Raw genomic sequence first — 19,108 nt, 5'->3', positions numbered from 1 at the left:
TCTACCTGAGCCTGGTCATACTCCAGTCAAACCCAAGCCCCAGCTGCCGTGTCTCCTAGCTTGGCCCACTGTAGTACAGCAAAACTAAGATACAGCCGTACCATTAGCCTAGCTGCACTCTGTGCTGCCGTTTGTAGCCGGGAGTGCTCAGACACGGGCTCTTTTGCCCATTTCCACGCAGAACAGCCAAGCTCACCTGTATTTCTGCTAGCAGGTTTAAAGGATTAGCAGACTGTGCAGAGCTGTGAAACAGTTAAGTGCTTATTTTATTCCCAGTGAGAGCAATATGCCCAAATGCATCTCTCCAAAACTGGAGCAAAGAACAAATACCTCATTGGTACACAGTGAAATGACAGGCAAGCACATATGACACAGGCTACCGGGGAATACGCTCATTCAGAAGAGGACTGATGACTCGAACCTGACATGACACTTGAGGGGGAGCACGGCCTAAAAAAACAGATCTGAGTCAGTCCCTAGGCCCAAGGCGACAACTCAAGCCCGCAAGTCCTTGGCCAGTGCTCCAGCACCTACCAAGCACTCTGTGGCCTGGCAGTTTGTAATTTCCTTAAAAAGAGAGGAACAATTTTATGCATCTCTGTTGATAGCACTGTTAGCATTTCCGAATTACAGCATCACGAAAATCACTGAAGGAGACATTGCACAAAGCAAGTAAAAAGGGGGAAAAGAAAAAAAAAAAGGGAGGGGGAAGAAAACAAAAGGTTTTATCAAACCTGCAGTTGCAGGTTGACTTTGGGTGTTGCAACCTGGCATTTTCATACAGTGTTCCAGTTTTCAGACTGAAATATTTAAATATTGCTTGGAGGGTGGGATGTGCTGAATCCAAAGCTGTCTTGAAGGGCTTGAATATACATGGATTACAATCCATGTATTTGTCTTATATGTATTACAGTCTCCCAAACAGCTTGCATAAAACTTCCCACTATCCCTAGTGTGCCAATAGATGAGGCCCAGTATGAGATGGGTTACAGGAAGGGAAGGGCGCCTCCGGAGACAGTGACAGGGTAGCTAAAAAGTAACAAACACAGTCTTATAAGATATTCAGATTGCAAAAACTGGAAGGTTGACCCAAGTTAGAGTCTGTCCAGTACATCAGGGTTATGGATTTTTACTTATTTGTAAATAAAACTGGAACTTTGCCAAAGACCACCAGCGTGTAGGTCTCATCTGAAAAGTATGCCAGGTGCAGGGGCCTGTGAGATTTTATTTGTTCCAAAACAGTTTTTGGAGCACAACCAAAAAAAAGGAGCAATTTTGCTAGAAATTCTTTTAATCTTTTTTTCCCCACTAATACTTAGGTTTTGTTTTGGCCTTGAGGGAGCACGAAGAGATCTGGCATAAAATAGAGAAGATTTTCATGGGGAATTTGGAGATTGGAGGGGGAGACATTTTCCACCTCAGTTTTTCCACACAAAAGACTCTGAAGTCCTTGGGCATTACAAGACTGTGAGCAATACATGGAATTAACAGAAACAGCTGAACAGTCCCCACCACACCATGGGACTTCATAATATGATTGCACCTCCGCTTTCCCACCAAGCCCTGGAGCACAGACAGATCCACTGGCAATGCTCACGCCCTGTGTTTCTAGCAGAAGAATAAGTTCATGAATAAGTTATATATAAATACATGTGACATGAGTATTAATTCATTAAAGGCTACTTCAGCCACTACTCAACCGACAGCCACTTGAGGCTCTGAACTTCTCCGTGTTCCTGAAATCTAAAGCTCAAAGTCAGGAAGTGGAAGTACAGAAAAGGCTCATAAACACACTGTAAACTTTCTGGGATTAGCAGAAATAACACATGAGCCTAGCCCTAACAGAGCGTGGTAGTCTGATCACGAGTAAATCAATGTCCACCACCTCGGGAGGACATTGACCCTTGAGCGGGGAGCAGCCCCCAGGCGTTGTCACTCCGGGCACGCAGAAGCACCCCCACAGGAAACTGGGTTGTTTCTGTGAGGTGCTACACCATGGCTATTGCAGAGTCCTCAGTGCTGCTCTCCTGCTCCAAGCCCACGCGGCGGATGGACTCCCTGTATTTCTGGCGTCCCAGCTCAATGATGGTTTCAATCTCATCAGCGATGTCCTGGCGGCCGCTCTCCTTCATGGCTGTGATCAACTTGTCCACACAGTCAGGATCCTCCAAGTTTTGCTGAGCCCATGAGAAAAGCATGTCCAGGATCTGTTTATCAAGGTCCTCTCTGAAGAAAGGGAGAAACACAGAAGTCACCAACACACTCTCCTCACCGACAACCCAAAGAGGACTCACCTGAGACCAAGCCCGTGTTTGGAGCACTGAAGAAGTTATCCAGACACACACAAAGCACTCAGTGGGACTGTCTTTTCCCCACCCAATGCACTCCAATCTCTATAGAAAAGTTTTTCCTAACAGAAATTTCAAATTAAAGCATTCTGATTTTGAATGTGACTGCAAAGCCCCACAATTCTCTTCTACCACCTTGGCTTTCTGGTCAGACTACATGTCCCATGACGTACCACAATCTCTTCTTAAATAAAGATGATGTTTCCAATCAAAGCCCTGGACCATAGCTCATCGTGGGAGATGGAGTCCAGCCAGGAATCCAGATCGCAGAACAGAACAGAAATGTGATACATCTGAACTACAGAGCTCCTCAGGTTTGTTATTTCCGAATTTTGTTTTTCAAACAGTATGCTTTATTTTTCAACAGCAAGAGAAAAAAATCAGTTTCCTGTTAAAAAGGTAACATTTTGAGAAGAACTGTTAGTCAACCTGCCTTTTATCCAATGAAACAATTCCAGTGGAAAAACTTTCAACCAGCCAAGCATGGATTTAGATTACTGCACTGCAGTTGTATGCCATGGGTCGCTGTCAATCACTGTGTCCCACCTTACCTGTTATTGTATCCGATGCGCTCAATCTGCTGATAGGTCAGCCCCAGGTTCAAGCCGATGGTCTGCCAGTCGGCTCCCACACGCCTGGCAATGCTCAGCAGGTTTGCTTGTGTCAGGTAGCCAGTCTCGGCGTTCCCCAGGTTCAGAGGAGGGAAGGAGAAGCCGTTCAGGGGACCGGGATTCTCACCCCAGCGGGATTTCAATTTCTGTTTCACAGAGGAGAGAGAGATGTAACTTGCTAAATAAATTTTCTTTGAAGAGGACAGTGTTTGGCCGTTCAGTCTCCACATTGAAACTTGCTTCCTCATACTGGGGAGGAAGGAAGATTTTAATTCGGGGCTGAAGAGTCAGGCGATAAGAAGCAGTGAGCACACAAACTTGCAACGACTGGCAATACTCAGTGCCTCTGAAAAGTAACAAATTATAGTGCTCACAGTCACAGCTCACACTGGAAAATTTCTTTCCTGTCTTTGGAGAGCAATTTTCAATGAATCATTTCCCCAAAACCTATTTGCCTCAGCAGCAAGAGACCACAGTTGAGGCCTGCACGTGTCAGAAAGGGATGGGAGATCATGGCACATGATTTGAAGGGAAATGTTCAGCCTACAAAGACATTTGCAGGTTTAAGCTTCTCAAAATCAATTAGATTACATAAGAGAAAGTCGCTTTTCTCTCTGTAACACATAGCCTGGCTTTTAAAGGCCAGTGGCTCACACCGGAATACTTTCACCCAACGCCTCTATTCAAATCCAGCTGAACTACTTCATCCTAGACCTTTCTATTTTCCTGCCCGTGTGATCACGGTGACAAAGAAATTTATGTTCAAAACAGAAACTTCTCTTAATTATAGTCAGCTTCCGATTATGTCATCATAACACTACCCTACACTTCACTTATGGAAAACTAATACCCTTCCTCTACACCCATGGAGTTCTTAAAAGGAAGAGAAGATGCTTTCCTTTCCTTTGTGCAGGTGGGCAGCAATTTCTTGCAGTCATTCATTCCACCCATTATCATGAAGGAGGAGAAAATTAGCCCAGCAGGAAGGGCCAGCTCTTTCCCCATCTAGACTCATTTTTCTGTAGGAGACAAAATAACTCACAGGCAGTTTGATTGGCAGAGTAGCAAGCCAGAGGGAGTCTGGTCCTTTCCTCCTCCTGCTGGCATCTTCAGGGATGCTGTCAGGAACTGCCCCTCGGTAGAAAGAGACCTTTGCAAACAGAGAGCATGCAGTGAGATTCAGATGCAAGCACAGTGGCAGGCCTGCTTTTCATTCTGCGAAAGGATGGATTTGGCATTTCTCACCTATCCTCGGTCCATAAATACACCCTTCCACTCCCCACTCAAGTGTGACTGAGAGGGACACTGAGGTTATGCCATAATAGCTAGACTCCCTCCCATTTCTGCTGGTACCCCAAGAGCTAAGGGCAGGAATATAAAGCCAGAGAGATATTGTGAGGAGTGATCATCCCACATCTCCTCTTCCTGCATATTCAGGGTTCAGTTAGTGAAATGCAAAGCCAAGGGAAAGAGAGGAGGAAAAGAGTCATGCACAGCACTCAGAGACTATGGTGAGGAGCATCTTAAAAACAATGATGATGATGATGAAGGAGGAAACAAAAAGTCCTTGTGCAGAGTGTCACTGGTTGCTCACCTGGCCTTTTACAGCTTGGCCCTTCCTGTCTACAGGGGAGGTCACATAGATTTCTTTCATGTTCTTCAAGTGTGAGTAAAAAATGAATGAGAGACGTCCATCCACACAGTCAGGGCGATCTGTGTCAGAGAAGTAGCATCAATTCAACTTGTGCAGAAAAGTGTGCACCTTTATGAGCCTGGGCAACAGCCCGTCATCGACAGCAAGCCTCCAGGCTACAATCTACTCCTCCTTCTAGTCAGGCCTGAAAGAATTTTAATCCCCCCTTCCCCCTTGGGTGACACAGGAAAGCAGGTCCAGCAGATGAAGAAGGAGAATGGCCACAAGGTGGAGATCAAGTTCAAGAAGGGAAGGCAAGGCMAGGCAAGGACAGAATCAGCTGCGATAGTACTCTGTAATACACAAAAATAGGTCATCTAGCTCTTCACCATTTTCATAGTGTGTGAGGAAACAGGAATAGAGCTAAAGAGAAAAAAAATATAACCAGGTATAGCATTCATATATGTAAGTGTCTCGAGACTAAGTTAGAATCCAGACTAAATCTGGGTAACGGCACAGATTCCAGGCTCATCAGCTCCATGGCAAATCCAGTGCACTTTATTATTCTTGATAGAGTTGCTCTTAATTTACACCACTGAAACTGAGCTGTATATTCAGGTTTTGCAGAAGGTGCCTCAGTTTGCAGCTGTAATAGGTTCAGACACACTGGGGCATAAAACACCATCTTGGGTTTTGGTCCTGCTCTTTCTTTCTATCTCTTCTAAAAACTCCATTAGGGAAAAGGACTAAAAGGGTTATGAAAACAGAGAGATAGCACATACACATGGAATTTGGTAATGGGAATTCTCTGCTCTGGATCATTTCAGAATCTCTTCTCCAGAGAGGTATCTTTACATATGTTTTCCCAGAAATGGACAACGTGAATTAGATCCCTGTGGGCATCCCAGTGCAGTGTCTGAGATGCCTGGAAAAGGGCATAACTGGCTGCACAAGCAGATCAGTCACAAAATAAACACACTTGCATAGAGTCTTTTGCAGGCTACAGCAGCACGAGAGGAAACAGAAGTCTGCAAACAGCACTGTCATAGAGAAAGCTAGACACACAAGCTGGTGACCAGAGGATGTGACAGGCTCAGTGTCCACAGGCCAGCTGTTGTGAGCAGCAGGCGAGCAGCATGCTGGAGATGAGGGAAAATGCCACGGAGGAGCACAGTCCCCAGCAGGGACAGACCTGGGGCTAGGGAAGCAGGAGAGGGGCAGGATCAGAAAGGAGTCCAGCACTGCCATACCCATATCAATGCTGATGCCTCGCTCAAAAGCGGCGAAGAACTGCTCTCCCTCAAACATCTCCACCATGTCAGATGGCTCAGGTCCTCGGTAGCGGTCCTGCAGCTTCTTCAGCACCGGATCAACCTGACGAGGGTGACAACACAGGAGCCCCGCGTTTGGTCACATAATGTCTGTCCCCAGGCCCATGTCCCCAAGCCCATAATGTTCCTCTCATTCACTTTCAAAAGAGAAAGTTTATTTTCTGTGGAAAGGAAAAACAAATGAACAAACACCCACCCGCTCCTATCCCAGGCACATTCACTACGGAGGAAGAAGTGGTGCTCCGAGTCTTTTGGCTTCCCTATTTCTGTTTTCAAGTAAAAAGCAGAAAAGCCTGTGTGGATTAGCAAAGATAGGCCATCCCAAAGCTGCCACTAAAAGGTATTATCAGCTTCACTGTCTTTTTAACAGGTCAGTGACCTTCAAAGGCAGGGAGTCACTTGTTCCCTTTCCCTCCTAGTAGTCTGCAAAACCCACAGGCTGCAATGACACACAGCTGAGGACACCAGAAGGCTCATTTTGGCATAGCAGCCTGTAGTATCTTAACACTGCGAGCCCTGCAGTCCCAGAGGCAGTGCAAAAGTTAGCCTAGAGCTGTGGTGTGTGTCTATCCTTCTTCATATTTATAGCTGTAAACGCTATCTCCAATCTCACTGGCAGGAAAACAGCACCCTGATCTCACCGCGAGTGCTATTGCTGTATCCTCTGGAAACAGAATTTGAGTCCAAGATCCAAAAGACGAAGACCCCTTATAGATGGTTTTTAGCCACGCGTCATTGCAATGGGGGAGAACAAATAAAGACAAGAGGGAGCAATCAGGCCAGAGGATTATGCCGAGACTGGGACATGCAGCCCAGCTCCAGTGGTTTGATGAATGAGCCCTTCCTTGCCTCACTGAGCAGCGCTGCCTGTCAGGGTACACGCTCTCCAAACGCAGCATCGCATTTACTTTGCAAACATCTGAAGCAATGCTACTGAGGGCCGATACCCATAGGGCAGAGGGAGTAGAAGAGCTGCCTGAGTGCTTCCCATCTCCCTCAGTGCAAAGTCAGACAGGTTAGCTCAAACTGCCCTCCCTGAGAGCATGAGCTAACCTGGCATTGCGCTGAAGCAGACTGAGGAGATTGTTTCCACCCATGCTATGAGCCAACAGCAGACAAGTAATGTGTTAACGTCAGTATCTTTTACTGAAGTTTAAGCCAGCACATTTTGCCTCATGTTTGCTGCAGGCTACCAGCACGCACAAGGACAGTTACTGTGGCCCAGCTGAGCTTAGCAGCCCAGTCCCTGGGGTTCACAGGGCAGGAAATCACTGCACTGCATCCACTGCTGCACAGAACAAGTTTTCTTCCTCCCCTGCTTCCCAGTGAGCTGGCATCACAGTACCAACATAGTGGGGCAACAACATACCCCAGCCAYGATCCCAGGGCAGCCAGCAGGACCATGTGGTGCCCTGCTGCCCTTATGTCCCACAAAAAAGCCCCGGGAGCTCAGAAGCAAAGCAATGCAGCCCAGACCAGACCTTGTGCTTGGGCACACACTGAAGCAGGACTTGCTCAGGGTCTTTCTTCCTCTGCAGAGCAATGAAGTTCACCTGGTACATACGCAGCCGCTCATAGACTTTCTTGGCAATGCCTCCAATGTAGGTCTTGGTGGTGTACCACAGCCAGTACCTAGCAGACAAAGTAGTTAAGAAGAGGGAAAGATCCTGGAGAAGCCAGGGTCACGCCCATGAGATCACCCACTGTTCAGGTCTTCAGTGACCCCCTCTTCACTCCTTCGGGGAAAAGACAAAGCTCGGTGTTGAGGGAGCTTGTGTTTCTCAAGCAACACTTCAGGCACCAGCTTATCTTCTTATCCCAGCTGACAGCATGAGAGGCAGGTACTCAGATTGAGAATGGGGGAGAAAACTTAAAGTGAGGGAGGCCGAGACCAGGGAGGAAGAGGAGGAGAACTCAGAGCTGAGGGGAGAATGGCCTGGCACCCTGTGGCTGAAGAACTACGGATTCAGCATGGGAAGGCACTAGGTGGAGTGTAATTGCTCTAAGGATACCCTGCTGGCTAATCTGTCCAGACTTCTCTGCACTGAAGGGCAAGGAGAAGGGCCAGGAGCACTCTGAGGAGAGCAGAACCACATGCTTTTTTCCAGTGGAGTTGTACAATGGAGTAAAAAATGATGGGTAAAGAGAAAGTTTTAAGCTGGGCTTGAACTCCAAAGGAAAAGTGGAATAGGCAGGAATAATGACATGAGCCCTGGCTGGGGGACAAAAAAAAGCAAGGTGAAGAAACATCCCATCTCTTCCTCAAGACTAAGTCCCCACTCACCAGGAGAAGTGGGTGACTTCAAACACTGCATAAAGATGGGTGAATTCCAGCACCACCTGACTGGTAATGTCATCCCAGGTTTGGCCCTGCAGGTCGCCATGGAGAAGGTGCAGCCTGGATCGATCCAAGTTTAACCCTAAAGACAAAAATCAAGACATGCAGTGTACAACAGAAGCTTTTAATCTGAGGTGAATATAGGCATCTTCCTTCCACCCTTGATTCATGGCTTTACAAACCCAGCCATGGTTTGGGGTGATTCACTTTTTTAAAAGTACCAAATTAAGCATCATGCTCTTCTCTTCAGCATCCAGGACAGGATTTTGGTCTAAGAAGAGCAGCAGTAAAAGCATCAGGCTACCCCAATGCATCCAGGATATTCTGGCAGAATATGCAGTCTTAAACTGATAGTGTACTGATCTCCACCAACACAGATGCACAGATGGTGCGATCCCCATCACCAGTACCTAGGGGTGTTAATGAAGTTCTTTCCCTTTCTAAATGTACAGCCCAGAGACTTTTTAATCTTGATGCACTCCGGCCATGAAAATACCAGGTAGTCTTAAAAAGAAGGCCAAGCCAATACTGAAAAAGATTTTACTTCCTCATGAGAAAGCCAGAAGAGGCCAAAGAAAACAGAAATCAGTAGATGCAGGGTACTCCGCACGCAGACAGAGGAATCCCTGGCAAGTCAGCTGTTGAACTGAGGCAGCTTATAGCAGCACAGTGTTCAGAGCAGGAGATGGTTTAGTGTGTAACGCTACAGTATTAACTGCAGCAGCTGATTCATGAGCAGGAAGTGAGAGAGAAGGCAGACCCCTGCAGGCAGCATCTTCCTTGTCTGCTTCAAGCTCTGCTATTCCCAATCACGAATCGGAGCCCTTTTACAACACATCTCCTCAGCTTGCAGGAGTGCCTCTCCAACCCATCCCACCAAACCCCGCAGGCTAAATACAAATGTGGGTCAGCAGGGAAACCCATTTACCAGGGCCATTTTCCCAGCTGCTGCTGCTGGCTTACTGTGCCTCGCTTCTCCTCTTCCCCTGCAGGACCAGAAGCTCAGCGCTGGTTTGCTACGAGATCTGAACTACCTCTGCTCCCACCACCCTGCACTAGCACCCACCAAGCGGACGTGCCTCGCCACAGTGCTGTTCCTGCAGGCAGGGCAACAAGCTTTATTATTAACAGGAAAAGCAAACAAAATGTCCAGCTTGCCACTTGTGGTTTTCTACACGTGCAGTTTCTCTTGGCCAATTTGGGGAATAAACTGACCTGTGACCCCAAGTGGGAGGGGGAGCTGAATTCTCACTGGCCTGAGAAAATCCACCGGGCAATCCTGGGAGAGGCAGAGCAGGGGACTGGCTCTGCAACCCGCATCAGCCGTGATTTCCTCTACCTCCTCCGCAGAGACCGGCAGCACCTGGATGTGGAACRTAGTGCAGTGAGCTGAGTGGTCAGGCACCCACATCCCCTTGTCACCTGCGCAGACCCCCAACACCCAGCAGGCAAATGCTGTGCTTGGCTCAGGGCACAGTGGGAAAAGGAAGCCCAGCAGCTGGGCCAAATTCTGCTCTAATCCTGACGCCAGCCTGGCAAGCAGGGGCAGACCGAGGTATTGCAACAGCATCTAGCACTGTCTGCCTGCTCTACAGCACAACCAGCTGCAGTGGGGCTGCTCTAGAGTTAGATTCGCTTGAGCAATCCCCCGAAATCTCACTTGCTGACCTGCTCTGCCAGGCTCATTATGTTTTGTAATGGAACAAGAGGCAAAAGCTTCTTTATGCCCCGTTCACAGCAGCTGACCTGCCAAAGGCAGCACTGGCAGAGCTGCAAGGAGATCCTCTCTCCATTTTGCAGGGAGGGAAGCTAAGGCAGGAGGCGATCTGAGATGGGTCAGCCCATGACACATCCATGTCACACCAAACTAGCCTAGGGCAGCCAGCTCAGCTCTGATCTCCTACTCAGCATGGGTCAGCAGTCGCACCAAGGCTCACCATTTATTTTTTTAAGCACACATACCTGCAGTTTGACGCTGCGAGTCTCTTCGGTGACCCCAGGAGGGAAGATCACTTTGATGTCTGGATCCACGCTAGAAAAGAGCAATGTCCCCTCTGCTGGCACTTTGCATTCATTCTCTACAAGCCGAGACACAACTAGGAACCAGGAGAAGTGAAGGACACTACAACAAGCCACATGCTTCTGTAACAGAAGACAAGGAAGAAGAGAAAACATGCAGGCATATAACATAACACAAGAGCAGCAGGAAAAAAGAGGCAGTAAAACCCCAGCAGATCAAAGTCTCCAATACTAGAACAGGAATGGAGCATGGCATGCTTTAACTCATCAACTTTAGGAGACATACCTCCACGAGAGAGCAAACCTAAAGCCGAAATCACTCCATTTTATACCAACTGGACACAACAACACTGCTCACAAGATGCTTCACAAAACGTTTCAGGCAGGCTTATGTTCAGGCAAAACCAAAGAGGGGAACAGGAATGACATGTGTCACTACCTGCTTACCTTTGATTTTCTCTTATGCTTCACTTTTGTTCTCAGATCGCTCCAGCTCTGCCCGCTAAAGGTCCGAACTACCACCTCACGCTGGTGAAGGGTTTGAGGAGAGGCATACGGCATCCAGATCTCCACCTCCTGGCAACAGAGCGGGTACAAAAAGGCATTCCCCTAAGACACCAACAGAAAGGACAAAACCAAGCCTAGCTCTGCTCTGTGGCCTCCTGTGCAGACGAGAAGGGGAGGCAAAGCGTGGCCTGTACRCGGGGAGTCAGGGAGGAGATGGGAGCCTGCTCTCTCCTGCAGCCTCGAGGGAGGGGACAGAAGATGTCAGGCACACAGTGTACTGTAACTGCAGAGAAAGTTCAGCAGTTTGTGGGCAGAAAGGGCAAAGCAACCTTTCCACGGAGTTGCTGTCAGTGCGGCAGGGCTGGTGGTGTAAGTACACAGGAGTTTGAATTAAAACCGCTCAGTCGGACTTTTAGGGAAAGATGTGACCCATTCTCCTTGCGGGCTAAGGTCAAATGCAGGAACAGCACCTCTCTTCTGGCAGAGGAGGAGGGCTGTAAGCGAGGAAGTTTATAGCTCAGCTCAAGCAGAAGCAGTGGAGAAAGGAAAAGAGGCAGGCCAACACCGTGCTAGGCAACCTGGTTGTGTCCTTTCTGTGTCTTTGCAGTGGGGGTTTTTGACAGCCAGTCATACAGCTACTTAAAAACAGCAGTGACGGGTGTAGCTGGCACCCATGGTCCCAAAGGACTCTGCCATGCGGCTGGGCTGTGGCAGAGGCCGCTGGCTCAGCGGGTGGCCTGGACGTGCCCTCACCTGCTGGAATTCAACCCCGTGAGGCCGCAGCTCCAGGACCATGCTCAGCAGGACGTCGTGGTGCCGCAGCTTCACCCACTGGGGGTCCGGCGGAAGGGTGCGGAAGTGAATGCGCAGAGGGTCAGAGGCAGCCCCCGGAGGAAAGTGGAAATGGATGCCACAGGCCAGGAGTACTTTGCAGCCTTCAGATGTCACGGTAAAGCTTCCGGAAGAAATGTATGAATGTATGACACTGTGCAATGACTTCAGTGCTCCAAAAATCAACAGAAGAAATCTCCCACCTTGTCTGACTGGCCTACTGAGGCCGTAAATTCTCTATGTACATTTGCAGTATCTACCAGGCAATCTTGTCTGGGGCCTTGTAACACTACTATAACATAAATTCTTAAAAACAGGCATACCTGTCCTCTCCTGATGCAAGGAACAGTCTTTGTAGCCTTCTGGCACTGGATTCATCTGCAGCAGTAAGAAGGGTTGGGTGGCAGGAGAAGACAGAGGTTATTTAGATCAGGGTAGGCAAGAAAAGCTGAACTTGCATTTCGGTTTTGGTTTAATCCTAATCTGATAGAAGTCACTAAAGAAACCATGCTCACACTCCAGGGGGGTTCAGATCAAGGAGCAGGAGGAGCATGGGAAGAAGCCCAGAGGTCCCCAGATGCACTGGAAATGCTGACTGTGTCCCCCAGGAAAGCTCAGGAGCAGGGGGAGTTAGCGAAGCTCCCCATTCACCAGCCCCACAGCTCCCGGGGCCGGGACTGAGTGCCTGGGGCCACTCCTGGGAGTCAGTGCTCACCCTTGCCAATGTGAGCACCCATGGGAAAACCTGCTCAGATTCCTTCTGCTTCATCACCTTTGCCTCAGAGAACGAGCTGCCCTCCTGCAGCCAGGGCAAGGGCAAAGCCAGGGGTAATCGCGCTGCTGGCTCACCTCCTATTGCCCAGTGTGCTGCTAGCRCGAGCCACCACAGCCTCAAGGTGAGGCAGTGCACCCAAAAACTGGTGCCCAYTCCTGAAAAGGCCCTTTAAGGCCTTTTCTGTTTCCTGTGAATCCCATTTTCACCTCYACTTCCCTAAGAGCGGGCCGAGCAAGTCCGCTTCCAAGTACCCCTGAGCCCTTTAGAACCGGCTGAGCTCATAAAACCAGAAGCTCCAGAACTGGCGCTGTTGCGTCCTTACAACCTAATAATTACGCCAGACAAATAAATACTGATCTAATTCCCCCCTGCTTCTCCTCTCTAACCCAAATCTATTCACACCGTGCTGGGCAGAGCAAGGGAGCAGCTGGGCAGGACCGACACAAGAGAAGCCGCGCAATTACCAGTCTGCGGGGAGGGCTCAGTTTCTCCTAAGGGGTTGCCGCGGAGGTGCACGAACGGCAAGGTCTGGATCTCGGGGGGGACGGCTCGGAGGCAGTTGTTCTGCAGATCGAGTCTGGACAAGTTGGGCAGGCTGGCGAGCGACGCGGGGACCGTCACCAGGAGATTGCTGTGGAGATGCAGCCGCCGCAGAGACTTCAAATTGGCTGCAGGTTAGAACAAGACGTGACTCCCCATCGGGGTTGTTAATTATATTGCACACCAGCTCCAACCCCCCTCCCCGCTCTCCTCACCACAAATACACACACACTCCCGCTGTCGAGCGCCGGATCTTCACTCCCATCGCACACACACCATAAGGGAAAAGCTCAAGCGCTCTGCATATCTTTATTTCATAAAATAAAGGGGGGCAATGAATTAGCTGAGAGGCCCTGCAGCCTCTTTTGTCTTGTGCCTTGCAGCACCCAGCTACGAGATGCTTCCAAAACACAGCACCATCAGTGACAGCACCCATGCACAAAATCATATAGGACCCAGGAGCCAGCAAAGCTGCAGAAACCCGGGCAGCAGAAGTCAGGGCCCAGCTCCATGGACTGGTCCATATCTGACAACCATGATTTCAAGCCCAGATTTCCATCCATACCATTAAGCCCCAGCTCTTTTGTTTCCAGTGCTGGATGCTACCCAAAACCAGCCAGGCCAAATCCTCAGCTTCTGAAAACTGGATTGAAATCTTAGGAGTCCTGCTGATCACAGAGAACGTGGCCCAGAGATCCCTTAATGCTAAAGGGACTGACTGAACCAGGCATGTTTCCTCTGGATATCCCTTCCATTTAGGCTCTAGTATAATGGACAGTTCCTGCTAACAACTCTATGGGGACAGAGACTGAGGGTCTTCTTCTCCCCAGGGCAATATTTACCTAAAGAGTCCGGGATGCTCGATAACCGATTCCCAGAGAGTTCCAGTTCTGTGCAGTTGCGCAGATTCCCTATTTCATCAGGGAGGCATTCCAAGGCATTTTCTGAGAGATCCAGGTCCTGCAGTGCTGCCAGCTCCCCAATGCTCTGTGGCAAGTCCTTCAGCTGGTTTTTCATAGCAGAGAAGAAAGTCAGCTTGCTCAGGCAGCCGAAGTCCTCAGGCAGCGCCACCAGGCTGTTGTGGCTCACCAGGAGCACACGGAGGCTGGGGAGGTGGGGGATGCAGCTGGGCAAGGTGGAGAGGCGATTGAAGCTGAGATCCAAGTGAGTGAGACACCTCAGGTTCTCAAAGTCTGGCGGCAAGCTTGTCAGGGAACCAGGCTGACACGAGCCAAACTCATCCCAGGCATGGCCACCTGGGTGGGAAGGAGGAAGCGGAGGGAGAGGTCACTGTGCTGAAGGGATACCTCACCAGCCTCACACCAAGCTCCTTTCTGAAGCCATAGCACAGAGGCTCACGAGACGGAGAGTTACTGATCACTACGAGCAACACTGATTACAAAGTACATGTAGATATGTGTTTTTTTCCACTCCTTGCCTCAGTTTCCCCATCTGTGAAAGGGGCATAACGGTGAAGATCTGCTATGAAATCAAGAGCTGCCACAGACGGCTAAGAGAGCTCACCCAAACGCATCGGGAGTCAAAGCTCAGAAACAGTGAGGCCACTCCACACCTTACCGCCACCCAGTAGGGCGGTCCATACCCCTCCAAGCCTCCCACCCTCCTACCCCATCTCTTACCAGCCCCACTGGACAAGAAACAACACTCCTGGGGGTCTGGGGGCGGGGGGGAGGGCACTCCTCACCCTCCAGGCTGTGCCCAGGCTGCCGAAGGATGAACAGCCCTGAGGACCGAGACCTGCAGCGCAGGGGAGGGATGCTGGGCAGCCCCCCCGCTCCATCCTCGGGGGATGCAGGCACGAGGAAAGTGGTGAAAATGGTAGTTCAGTAGCAGGCCGGATGACAGGGCAGAGAGGGAGGGGAACAACCCCCACCCCGGCTTGTCAAACTCCCAGCTGGAGAAGGGTTGCGCCCAGGAAAAAGAGGTCGGCCAAGCAAACGCAAACTTCCACTGCGCTCCGTTTCCTCACCGCTTCCTCCCGCCCTTCCCCTGCTCTCCGTTTGTAAAAGCTTACAGCAGAGGGCACCAAAAAATATTTATGCGGCATAATGGTAAAAAATGTAAATAATCAAACTGCACCTTGTACCTAAGAAAACCTCAGTGAACTACTTTATTCCACTTCAGGGTGCTCAGGGTATGTGTACATCTCGCAAAGCAAGTCCGGCAAAAGGCATTACTGTTGCCAACACTTTATTGAAGGGGGAAAAAACAAATGAAATGATTTGCATGAGATTTTATGAGAAATCTGTGGCAGACACAGAAATGAACCTCAGTCTTTCAAGTTTTCAGCTCAGATGCCGAAGCTTGGCCACAAAACCACCCTTTTCTCTCATGCGCTTTAAATTCTACCTCCCAAAGACCAAATGATTCCGTCTGTTACAGAAATCCTACCATTCATATTGAGATCCTCCTACAATAAAGAGATGAGAAAGTCAAAGAGGAATATAGTATTTATATGTGACAGTTATTACAGCATGCCAAGTTACATGCACATCCTGAGTCATACTTTTTGATAAAATGTTGAGCAGCCCCTTCTGGTTGATCTTGAATGCTGCTAAACTTATCCTTGCTGACATTAAGCACGGATCAAGCTAGGATTTATTCAGAGCAACCTGCAGCAAAAAAGAGCTCATGATGTTTCCGAAAACAAAAGAGGGGCTGAACATCTACCAAAAAATCTATCACCCGTCAATCCCCCTCTCTATACATAGCTGTGCAAAAAAAGCTCTCCTTCCGAGGACGGATAAAAGTCGCAGTGTCAGCCTAACTGGACTCCACAAACTGGTCCCCAGGCAGCTGCAGAAACAAAGGGGGGGAACAGGAGCCTCGACGCTGCATCTCGGTGAAATCTGCAGGCAGCTTTGAGCAAGGCGAAGAGCCAAAGCTCTAGGAAGGGCCACTAGTACAAAAACAAACAAACAAACAACAACAAAACGCGCAAAGGCAGTTTGTCCTGCGGATGTGGAGAGGAGAATAAAAAATAAATAAATACAGCTGAGCCCAGGGAAGTGGATGGTGACGGGTTCAGGAATTTACCTTTGAGCACCAGGGATTTCAGGCTCTCCAGGCGAGGCAGGATGCCCAGGGTGGCGCCCAGAAAGCGATCGTTGCTGCTGAGCCGGACGAACTCCACCTGGGCCAGGTCTCCCCAGCGCCTCTCAAACAGCTGGAGGAAGCGGCAGCAGCCGTCAGGATAAACGTCCAGATTCAGCCTGTTGTCCGCCAGGCAGGGGCCGGCGAGCGCGGGAGCCTCCGACGCGCCCTCCCCGCGCTCGTCCCCGAGCCCCGGCAGCTCTGCCATCTTCTGCGTCTTGTCCGCAGGGCTGGGACATGCTCTGACTTGCCAGGCAGGGAGGCAGCGGCGGCACCGCGAGGCAGCCGGGACCAGGAGCGAGGACGGCTCTGAAAGGGAGCACAAGCGCACGGTGAGGGCCTCCCGCACAAGCCCAGAAGGGCTGCAAACAGCTTTTAATCACGGCAACAGCGTATAAGGGATTACACGCGTGTAACTGGGAGCTTTATGGGCAGAGGGCATGGAAATGAAGTGCGAGAGACACCGCGGAGGCGTCTCCCTCTCCTCAGGAAAAACCTCTGCATTTTCCCAGACTTTAAGGAGTGAAGTAGCTATCCAACGTCAGAATAAACAGCAAGATTAACTTGAAAAGACATGATCACTAATGCCAATGCCTTACACAGAAGCTTTAACTGGCAGATTTCAGAGAGCCTTAGCAAAACAGTCAGGAGGTTCACCAGCAAATGGGGAAACTGGGGCAGAGAGAGCCAAGCCGGGCGCAGAGCCAGGGTCCTCGCAGGCGGCGATGGGCCCAAAGCGCAGCCGGTTGGGCAACCGGGCGCCCGGGGGATAAACGTGAGCGCAGCTGGAAGCGGCAAAGGGCAGTGGAGCAAATGGGGCAGTGACGGGGAGCGGGGTTACCGAAGGGACGCCCGTGGCACGGGAGCCCCGCACCGTGCGGTGCGACTCGCGCTCTTACAAGTTTGCCTCCGCGGGGACCAGTGACCGGCTATTCCTTGTTTTCACCCCATCATGGGCAGCACCCGTTGTGGACAAGGAGGAGGGCGAAAAGCAGGCATCACATAGTGTGTGCTAAGGAGGATTCAGTGCTCAAGGAGCAGAGGTAGGAAATTCAAACAAATTAATTACTCCACTAACTTCTCACTGTGAAGAAGCCTCCGTCCACCCGGGACTTCTGAAATCAGCCACTATTGTCATGGCACATCGATAACACAAAAACGAGCACAGGCACTACGTTTGTTTTTGCACCAACGGTTACACACTTCTAAGTCCCCCATTTCATGTTATTTCCACTTAACTTCCTTTATCTTTTTTGACTCCTCCTGAGCTTGGCAATCAAAGAAGCTTAGGACATGAGTTTCAGGAGATTTGTGTTTAACACCCTGCCTTGGACAGAATAGCTGAATAAAAGTTTGAGTGAGTGATGTAGAACTGTAAAAACTTTTAACAACGTTGACACCCAAGGCCAGCAGAAGCAATACCCTGAAGAGCACCACTTCCAATGTTAAGCTGCAGGACGTGGCAGAGCCGATGCTTCTCTGCCACGGTCTGGAAGGAGACATCACACACAACACCCTGAAAGAGCGGAGGCCTTACTGACGCATAAGGAGGGGAAGAAAGGGTAAATGGAAAGTACCACTTTAGTAAAAAGGTATTACTCACGAAAATGCTGTATACAGGCACACGCACAGGTGCACACATGCACAGGCATGCGCACATAGGTACATGCACACATGTGCACGTGCACACAGGCATGCACACGTGTACATGCACATGCACACGTGTGTACACGCACACGTGTGCGCACGCACACAGGCGCACCCCCAGGCCGTCCTCACCTGCCCTGCCGCCAGCTCCCGCAGCCCCAGGCCCCCGTCACCCCACACCCGCAGGGCGCCCGAGCTGGRGCACAGCCCCCGGGGGCCACACACACCGCGCCCCACTGAGCACGGCCACGCTCATCTCACCCGCCGCCCCCGGCCCCCGTGGCACACACCAGCTCGGTCCCGAAAGCCTGGCCGCCGCGCTCAGTCAGGCTCAGCTCAGCCGGCCACTTCCTGCAAAGTTTGCAGCGAGCTCGGCGCGGCCGGGGCGGGCCGCACTGGAGGAGGTGCCGGATGCGGCAGGCCGAGGGGCAGGCGGCTCCGGGGAGCCAGGCCAAGGCATCCGGCCCCGCCGCCGCACCCCAGCTGGTGCCCGCGCCGCTCCCTCGCAGGCGGTGGCTGGGGCCAGATGCGTGCTCAGCCTGGAGGGAAAGAGAGGTGAGGGCAGCTCCTGGTGTTGCTCTAATTTGCTGCAAATTCAGGGAGAAAAAACAAGCAGAAGCAGAGGCCGCAAGCCGTGAAACGTGCGGGACTGGGGGCTGCAGAGCCAGGCAGGCCCCTGCAGTGGGGGCCTTTGCAGGGCTGCACCACGTCTCATTGCCACGTGCTCTGGGAGCCCACCTGCCCTCGCTTTTTCATTGCAAGAGATTTAGTTCAGCTTAACACCGCGTCTGGGCAAGACCCCACAGCACGTATTTTGCTCTTCGTTTTGTTGAGAAGGCGCAATGCCTGATTTTCCATCCCGACAGGTTTCCAGTCAGCAGCTCCCCGCTGTGGCACGCCAGTCCCGCTGTGCAGCGTTGCCTGAGAAGCGCCAGGTCCCCATGTTTCAGCACCACCTCTTGCTCAAAGCCGCATATAAGCTGTGCAGCACCCCCAGGGAAATTTCTCTCCCTACAGGGAGAAAAAAAACTAATTGTGTCCATGGCTGTGCTTTTTAATTGACCAGCCTGCTTCCCTGAAACACTTCCCAAGTTACAAAACTGGGAGCCTGCTTGTTTATTGGAGGCACCTGAATTCCCAGAGGTGAGAAGCTGAAAGTGCTTGTATTTGTGTGGGGGGTTTCTGTGCTGCCTCCAGGACAGGAAYGGCCAAAGCTTCCGTACAACAGTCCTCCACAGTGATGCAGCTTTATTTGGGTCTGGTGGATTCTGACACAGTATTAGTAAGAGTCTCCAAACTCCTTTTTCATTTTTATTCGTTTCCCCAGCACAGGGAAGAAGGAATCGAATCAAATGATGGAAGCAATTTTCATTAGGGCGAATCCAGGCTGGAACAACGCCTGACTTTCCTCACG

The 19,108-nt window shown here is 50.6% G+C and overlaps 1 protein-coding gene across 6 annotated transcripts; it reads right to left on the bottom strand.

Moving 5' to 3' along the window:
- Positions 1-245: 245 nt before the first annotated feature.
- Positions 246-19,103, bottom strand: PIDD1 (p53-induced death domain protein 1). 6 transcript variants are annotated; one of them, XM_026059080.1, is made up of 17 exons: positions 17,956-17,987; positions 16,947-17,388; positions 15,991-16,356; positions 13,776-14,189; positions 12,858-13,061; positions 11,942-11,996; positions 11,541-11,742; positions 10,728-10,856; positions 10,224-10,403; positions 9,477-9,624; positions 8,208-8,343; positions 7,405-7,555; positions 5,843-5,966; positions 4,554-4,672; positions 4,002-4,109; positions 2,900-3,105; positions 246-2,226 (listed from the first exon to the last, which is right to left on the bottom strand). In XM_026059080.1, the coding sequence occupies exons 3-17, from the start codon at positions 16,253-16,255 to the stop codon at positions 1,989-1,991; spliced, it is 2,679 nt and encodes an 892-aa protein (XP_025914865.1). In that variant the 5' UTR covers positions 16,256-16,356; positions 16,947-17,388; positions 17,956-17,987; the 3' UTR covers positions 246-1,988. The 6 variants fall into 6 exon arrangements, 5 of the variants coding, with proteins under 5 accessions (XP_025914865.1, XP_025914867.1, XP_025914864.1 ...); XR_003252380.1 differs by lacking the exons at positions 16,947-17,388; positions 17,956-17,987 and adding exons at positions 2,522-2,736; positions 18,433-18,569 and having other exon boundaries at positions 2,135-2,226; XM_026059082.1 differs by lacking the exons at positions 16,947-17,388; positions 17,956-17,987 and adding an exon at positions 18,824-19,103.
- Positions 19,104-19,108: the final 5 nt, after the last annotated feature.

Source organism: Apteryx rowi, unplaced genomic scaffold (genome assembly GCF_003343035.1).
Source record: "Apteryx rowi isolate R43461 unplaced genomic scaffold, aptRow1 scaffold_152, whole genome shotgun sequence".
NCBI classification, from domain to species: Eukaryota; Metazoa; Chordata; class Aves; order Apterygiformes; family Apterygidae; genus Apteryx; species Apteryx rowi.
This window is presented reverse-complemented; position numbering and strand designations above follow the sequence as displayed.

Excerpts from the sequence above, each read along its gene's own strand:
- PIDD1 (XM_026059082.1), bottom strand. The coding sequence starts at position 16,255 with ATGGCAGAGCTGCCGGGGCTCGGGGACGAGCGCGGGGAGGGCGCGTCG. Across the intron at positions 10,857-11,540 it reads ACGGGGTTGAATTCCAGCAG|GAGGTGGAGATCTGGATGCC; the intron begins GTGAGGGCACGT and ends CTCTGTTGCCAG. Across the intron at positions 4,110-4,553 it reads GCCAAGCTGTAAAAGGCCAG|GTCTCTTTCTACCGAGGGGC; the intron begins GTGAGCAACCAG and ends CTGTTTGCAAAG.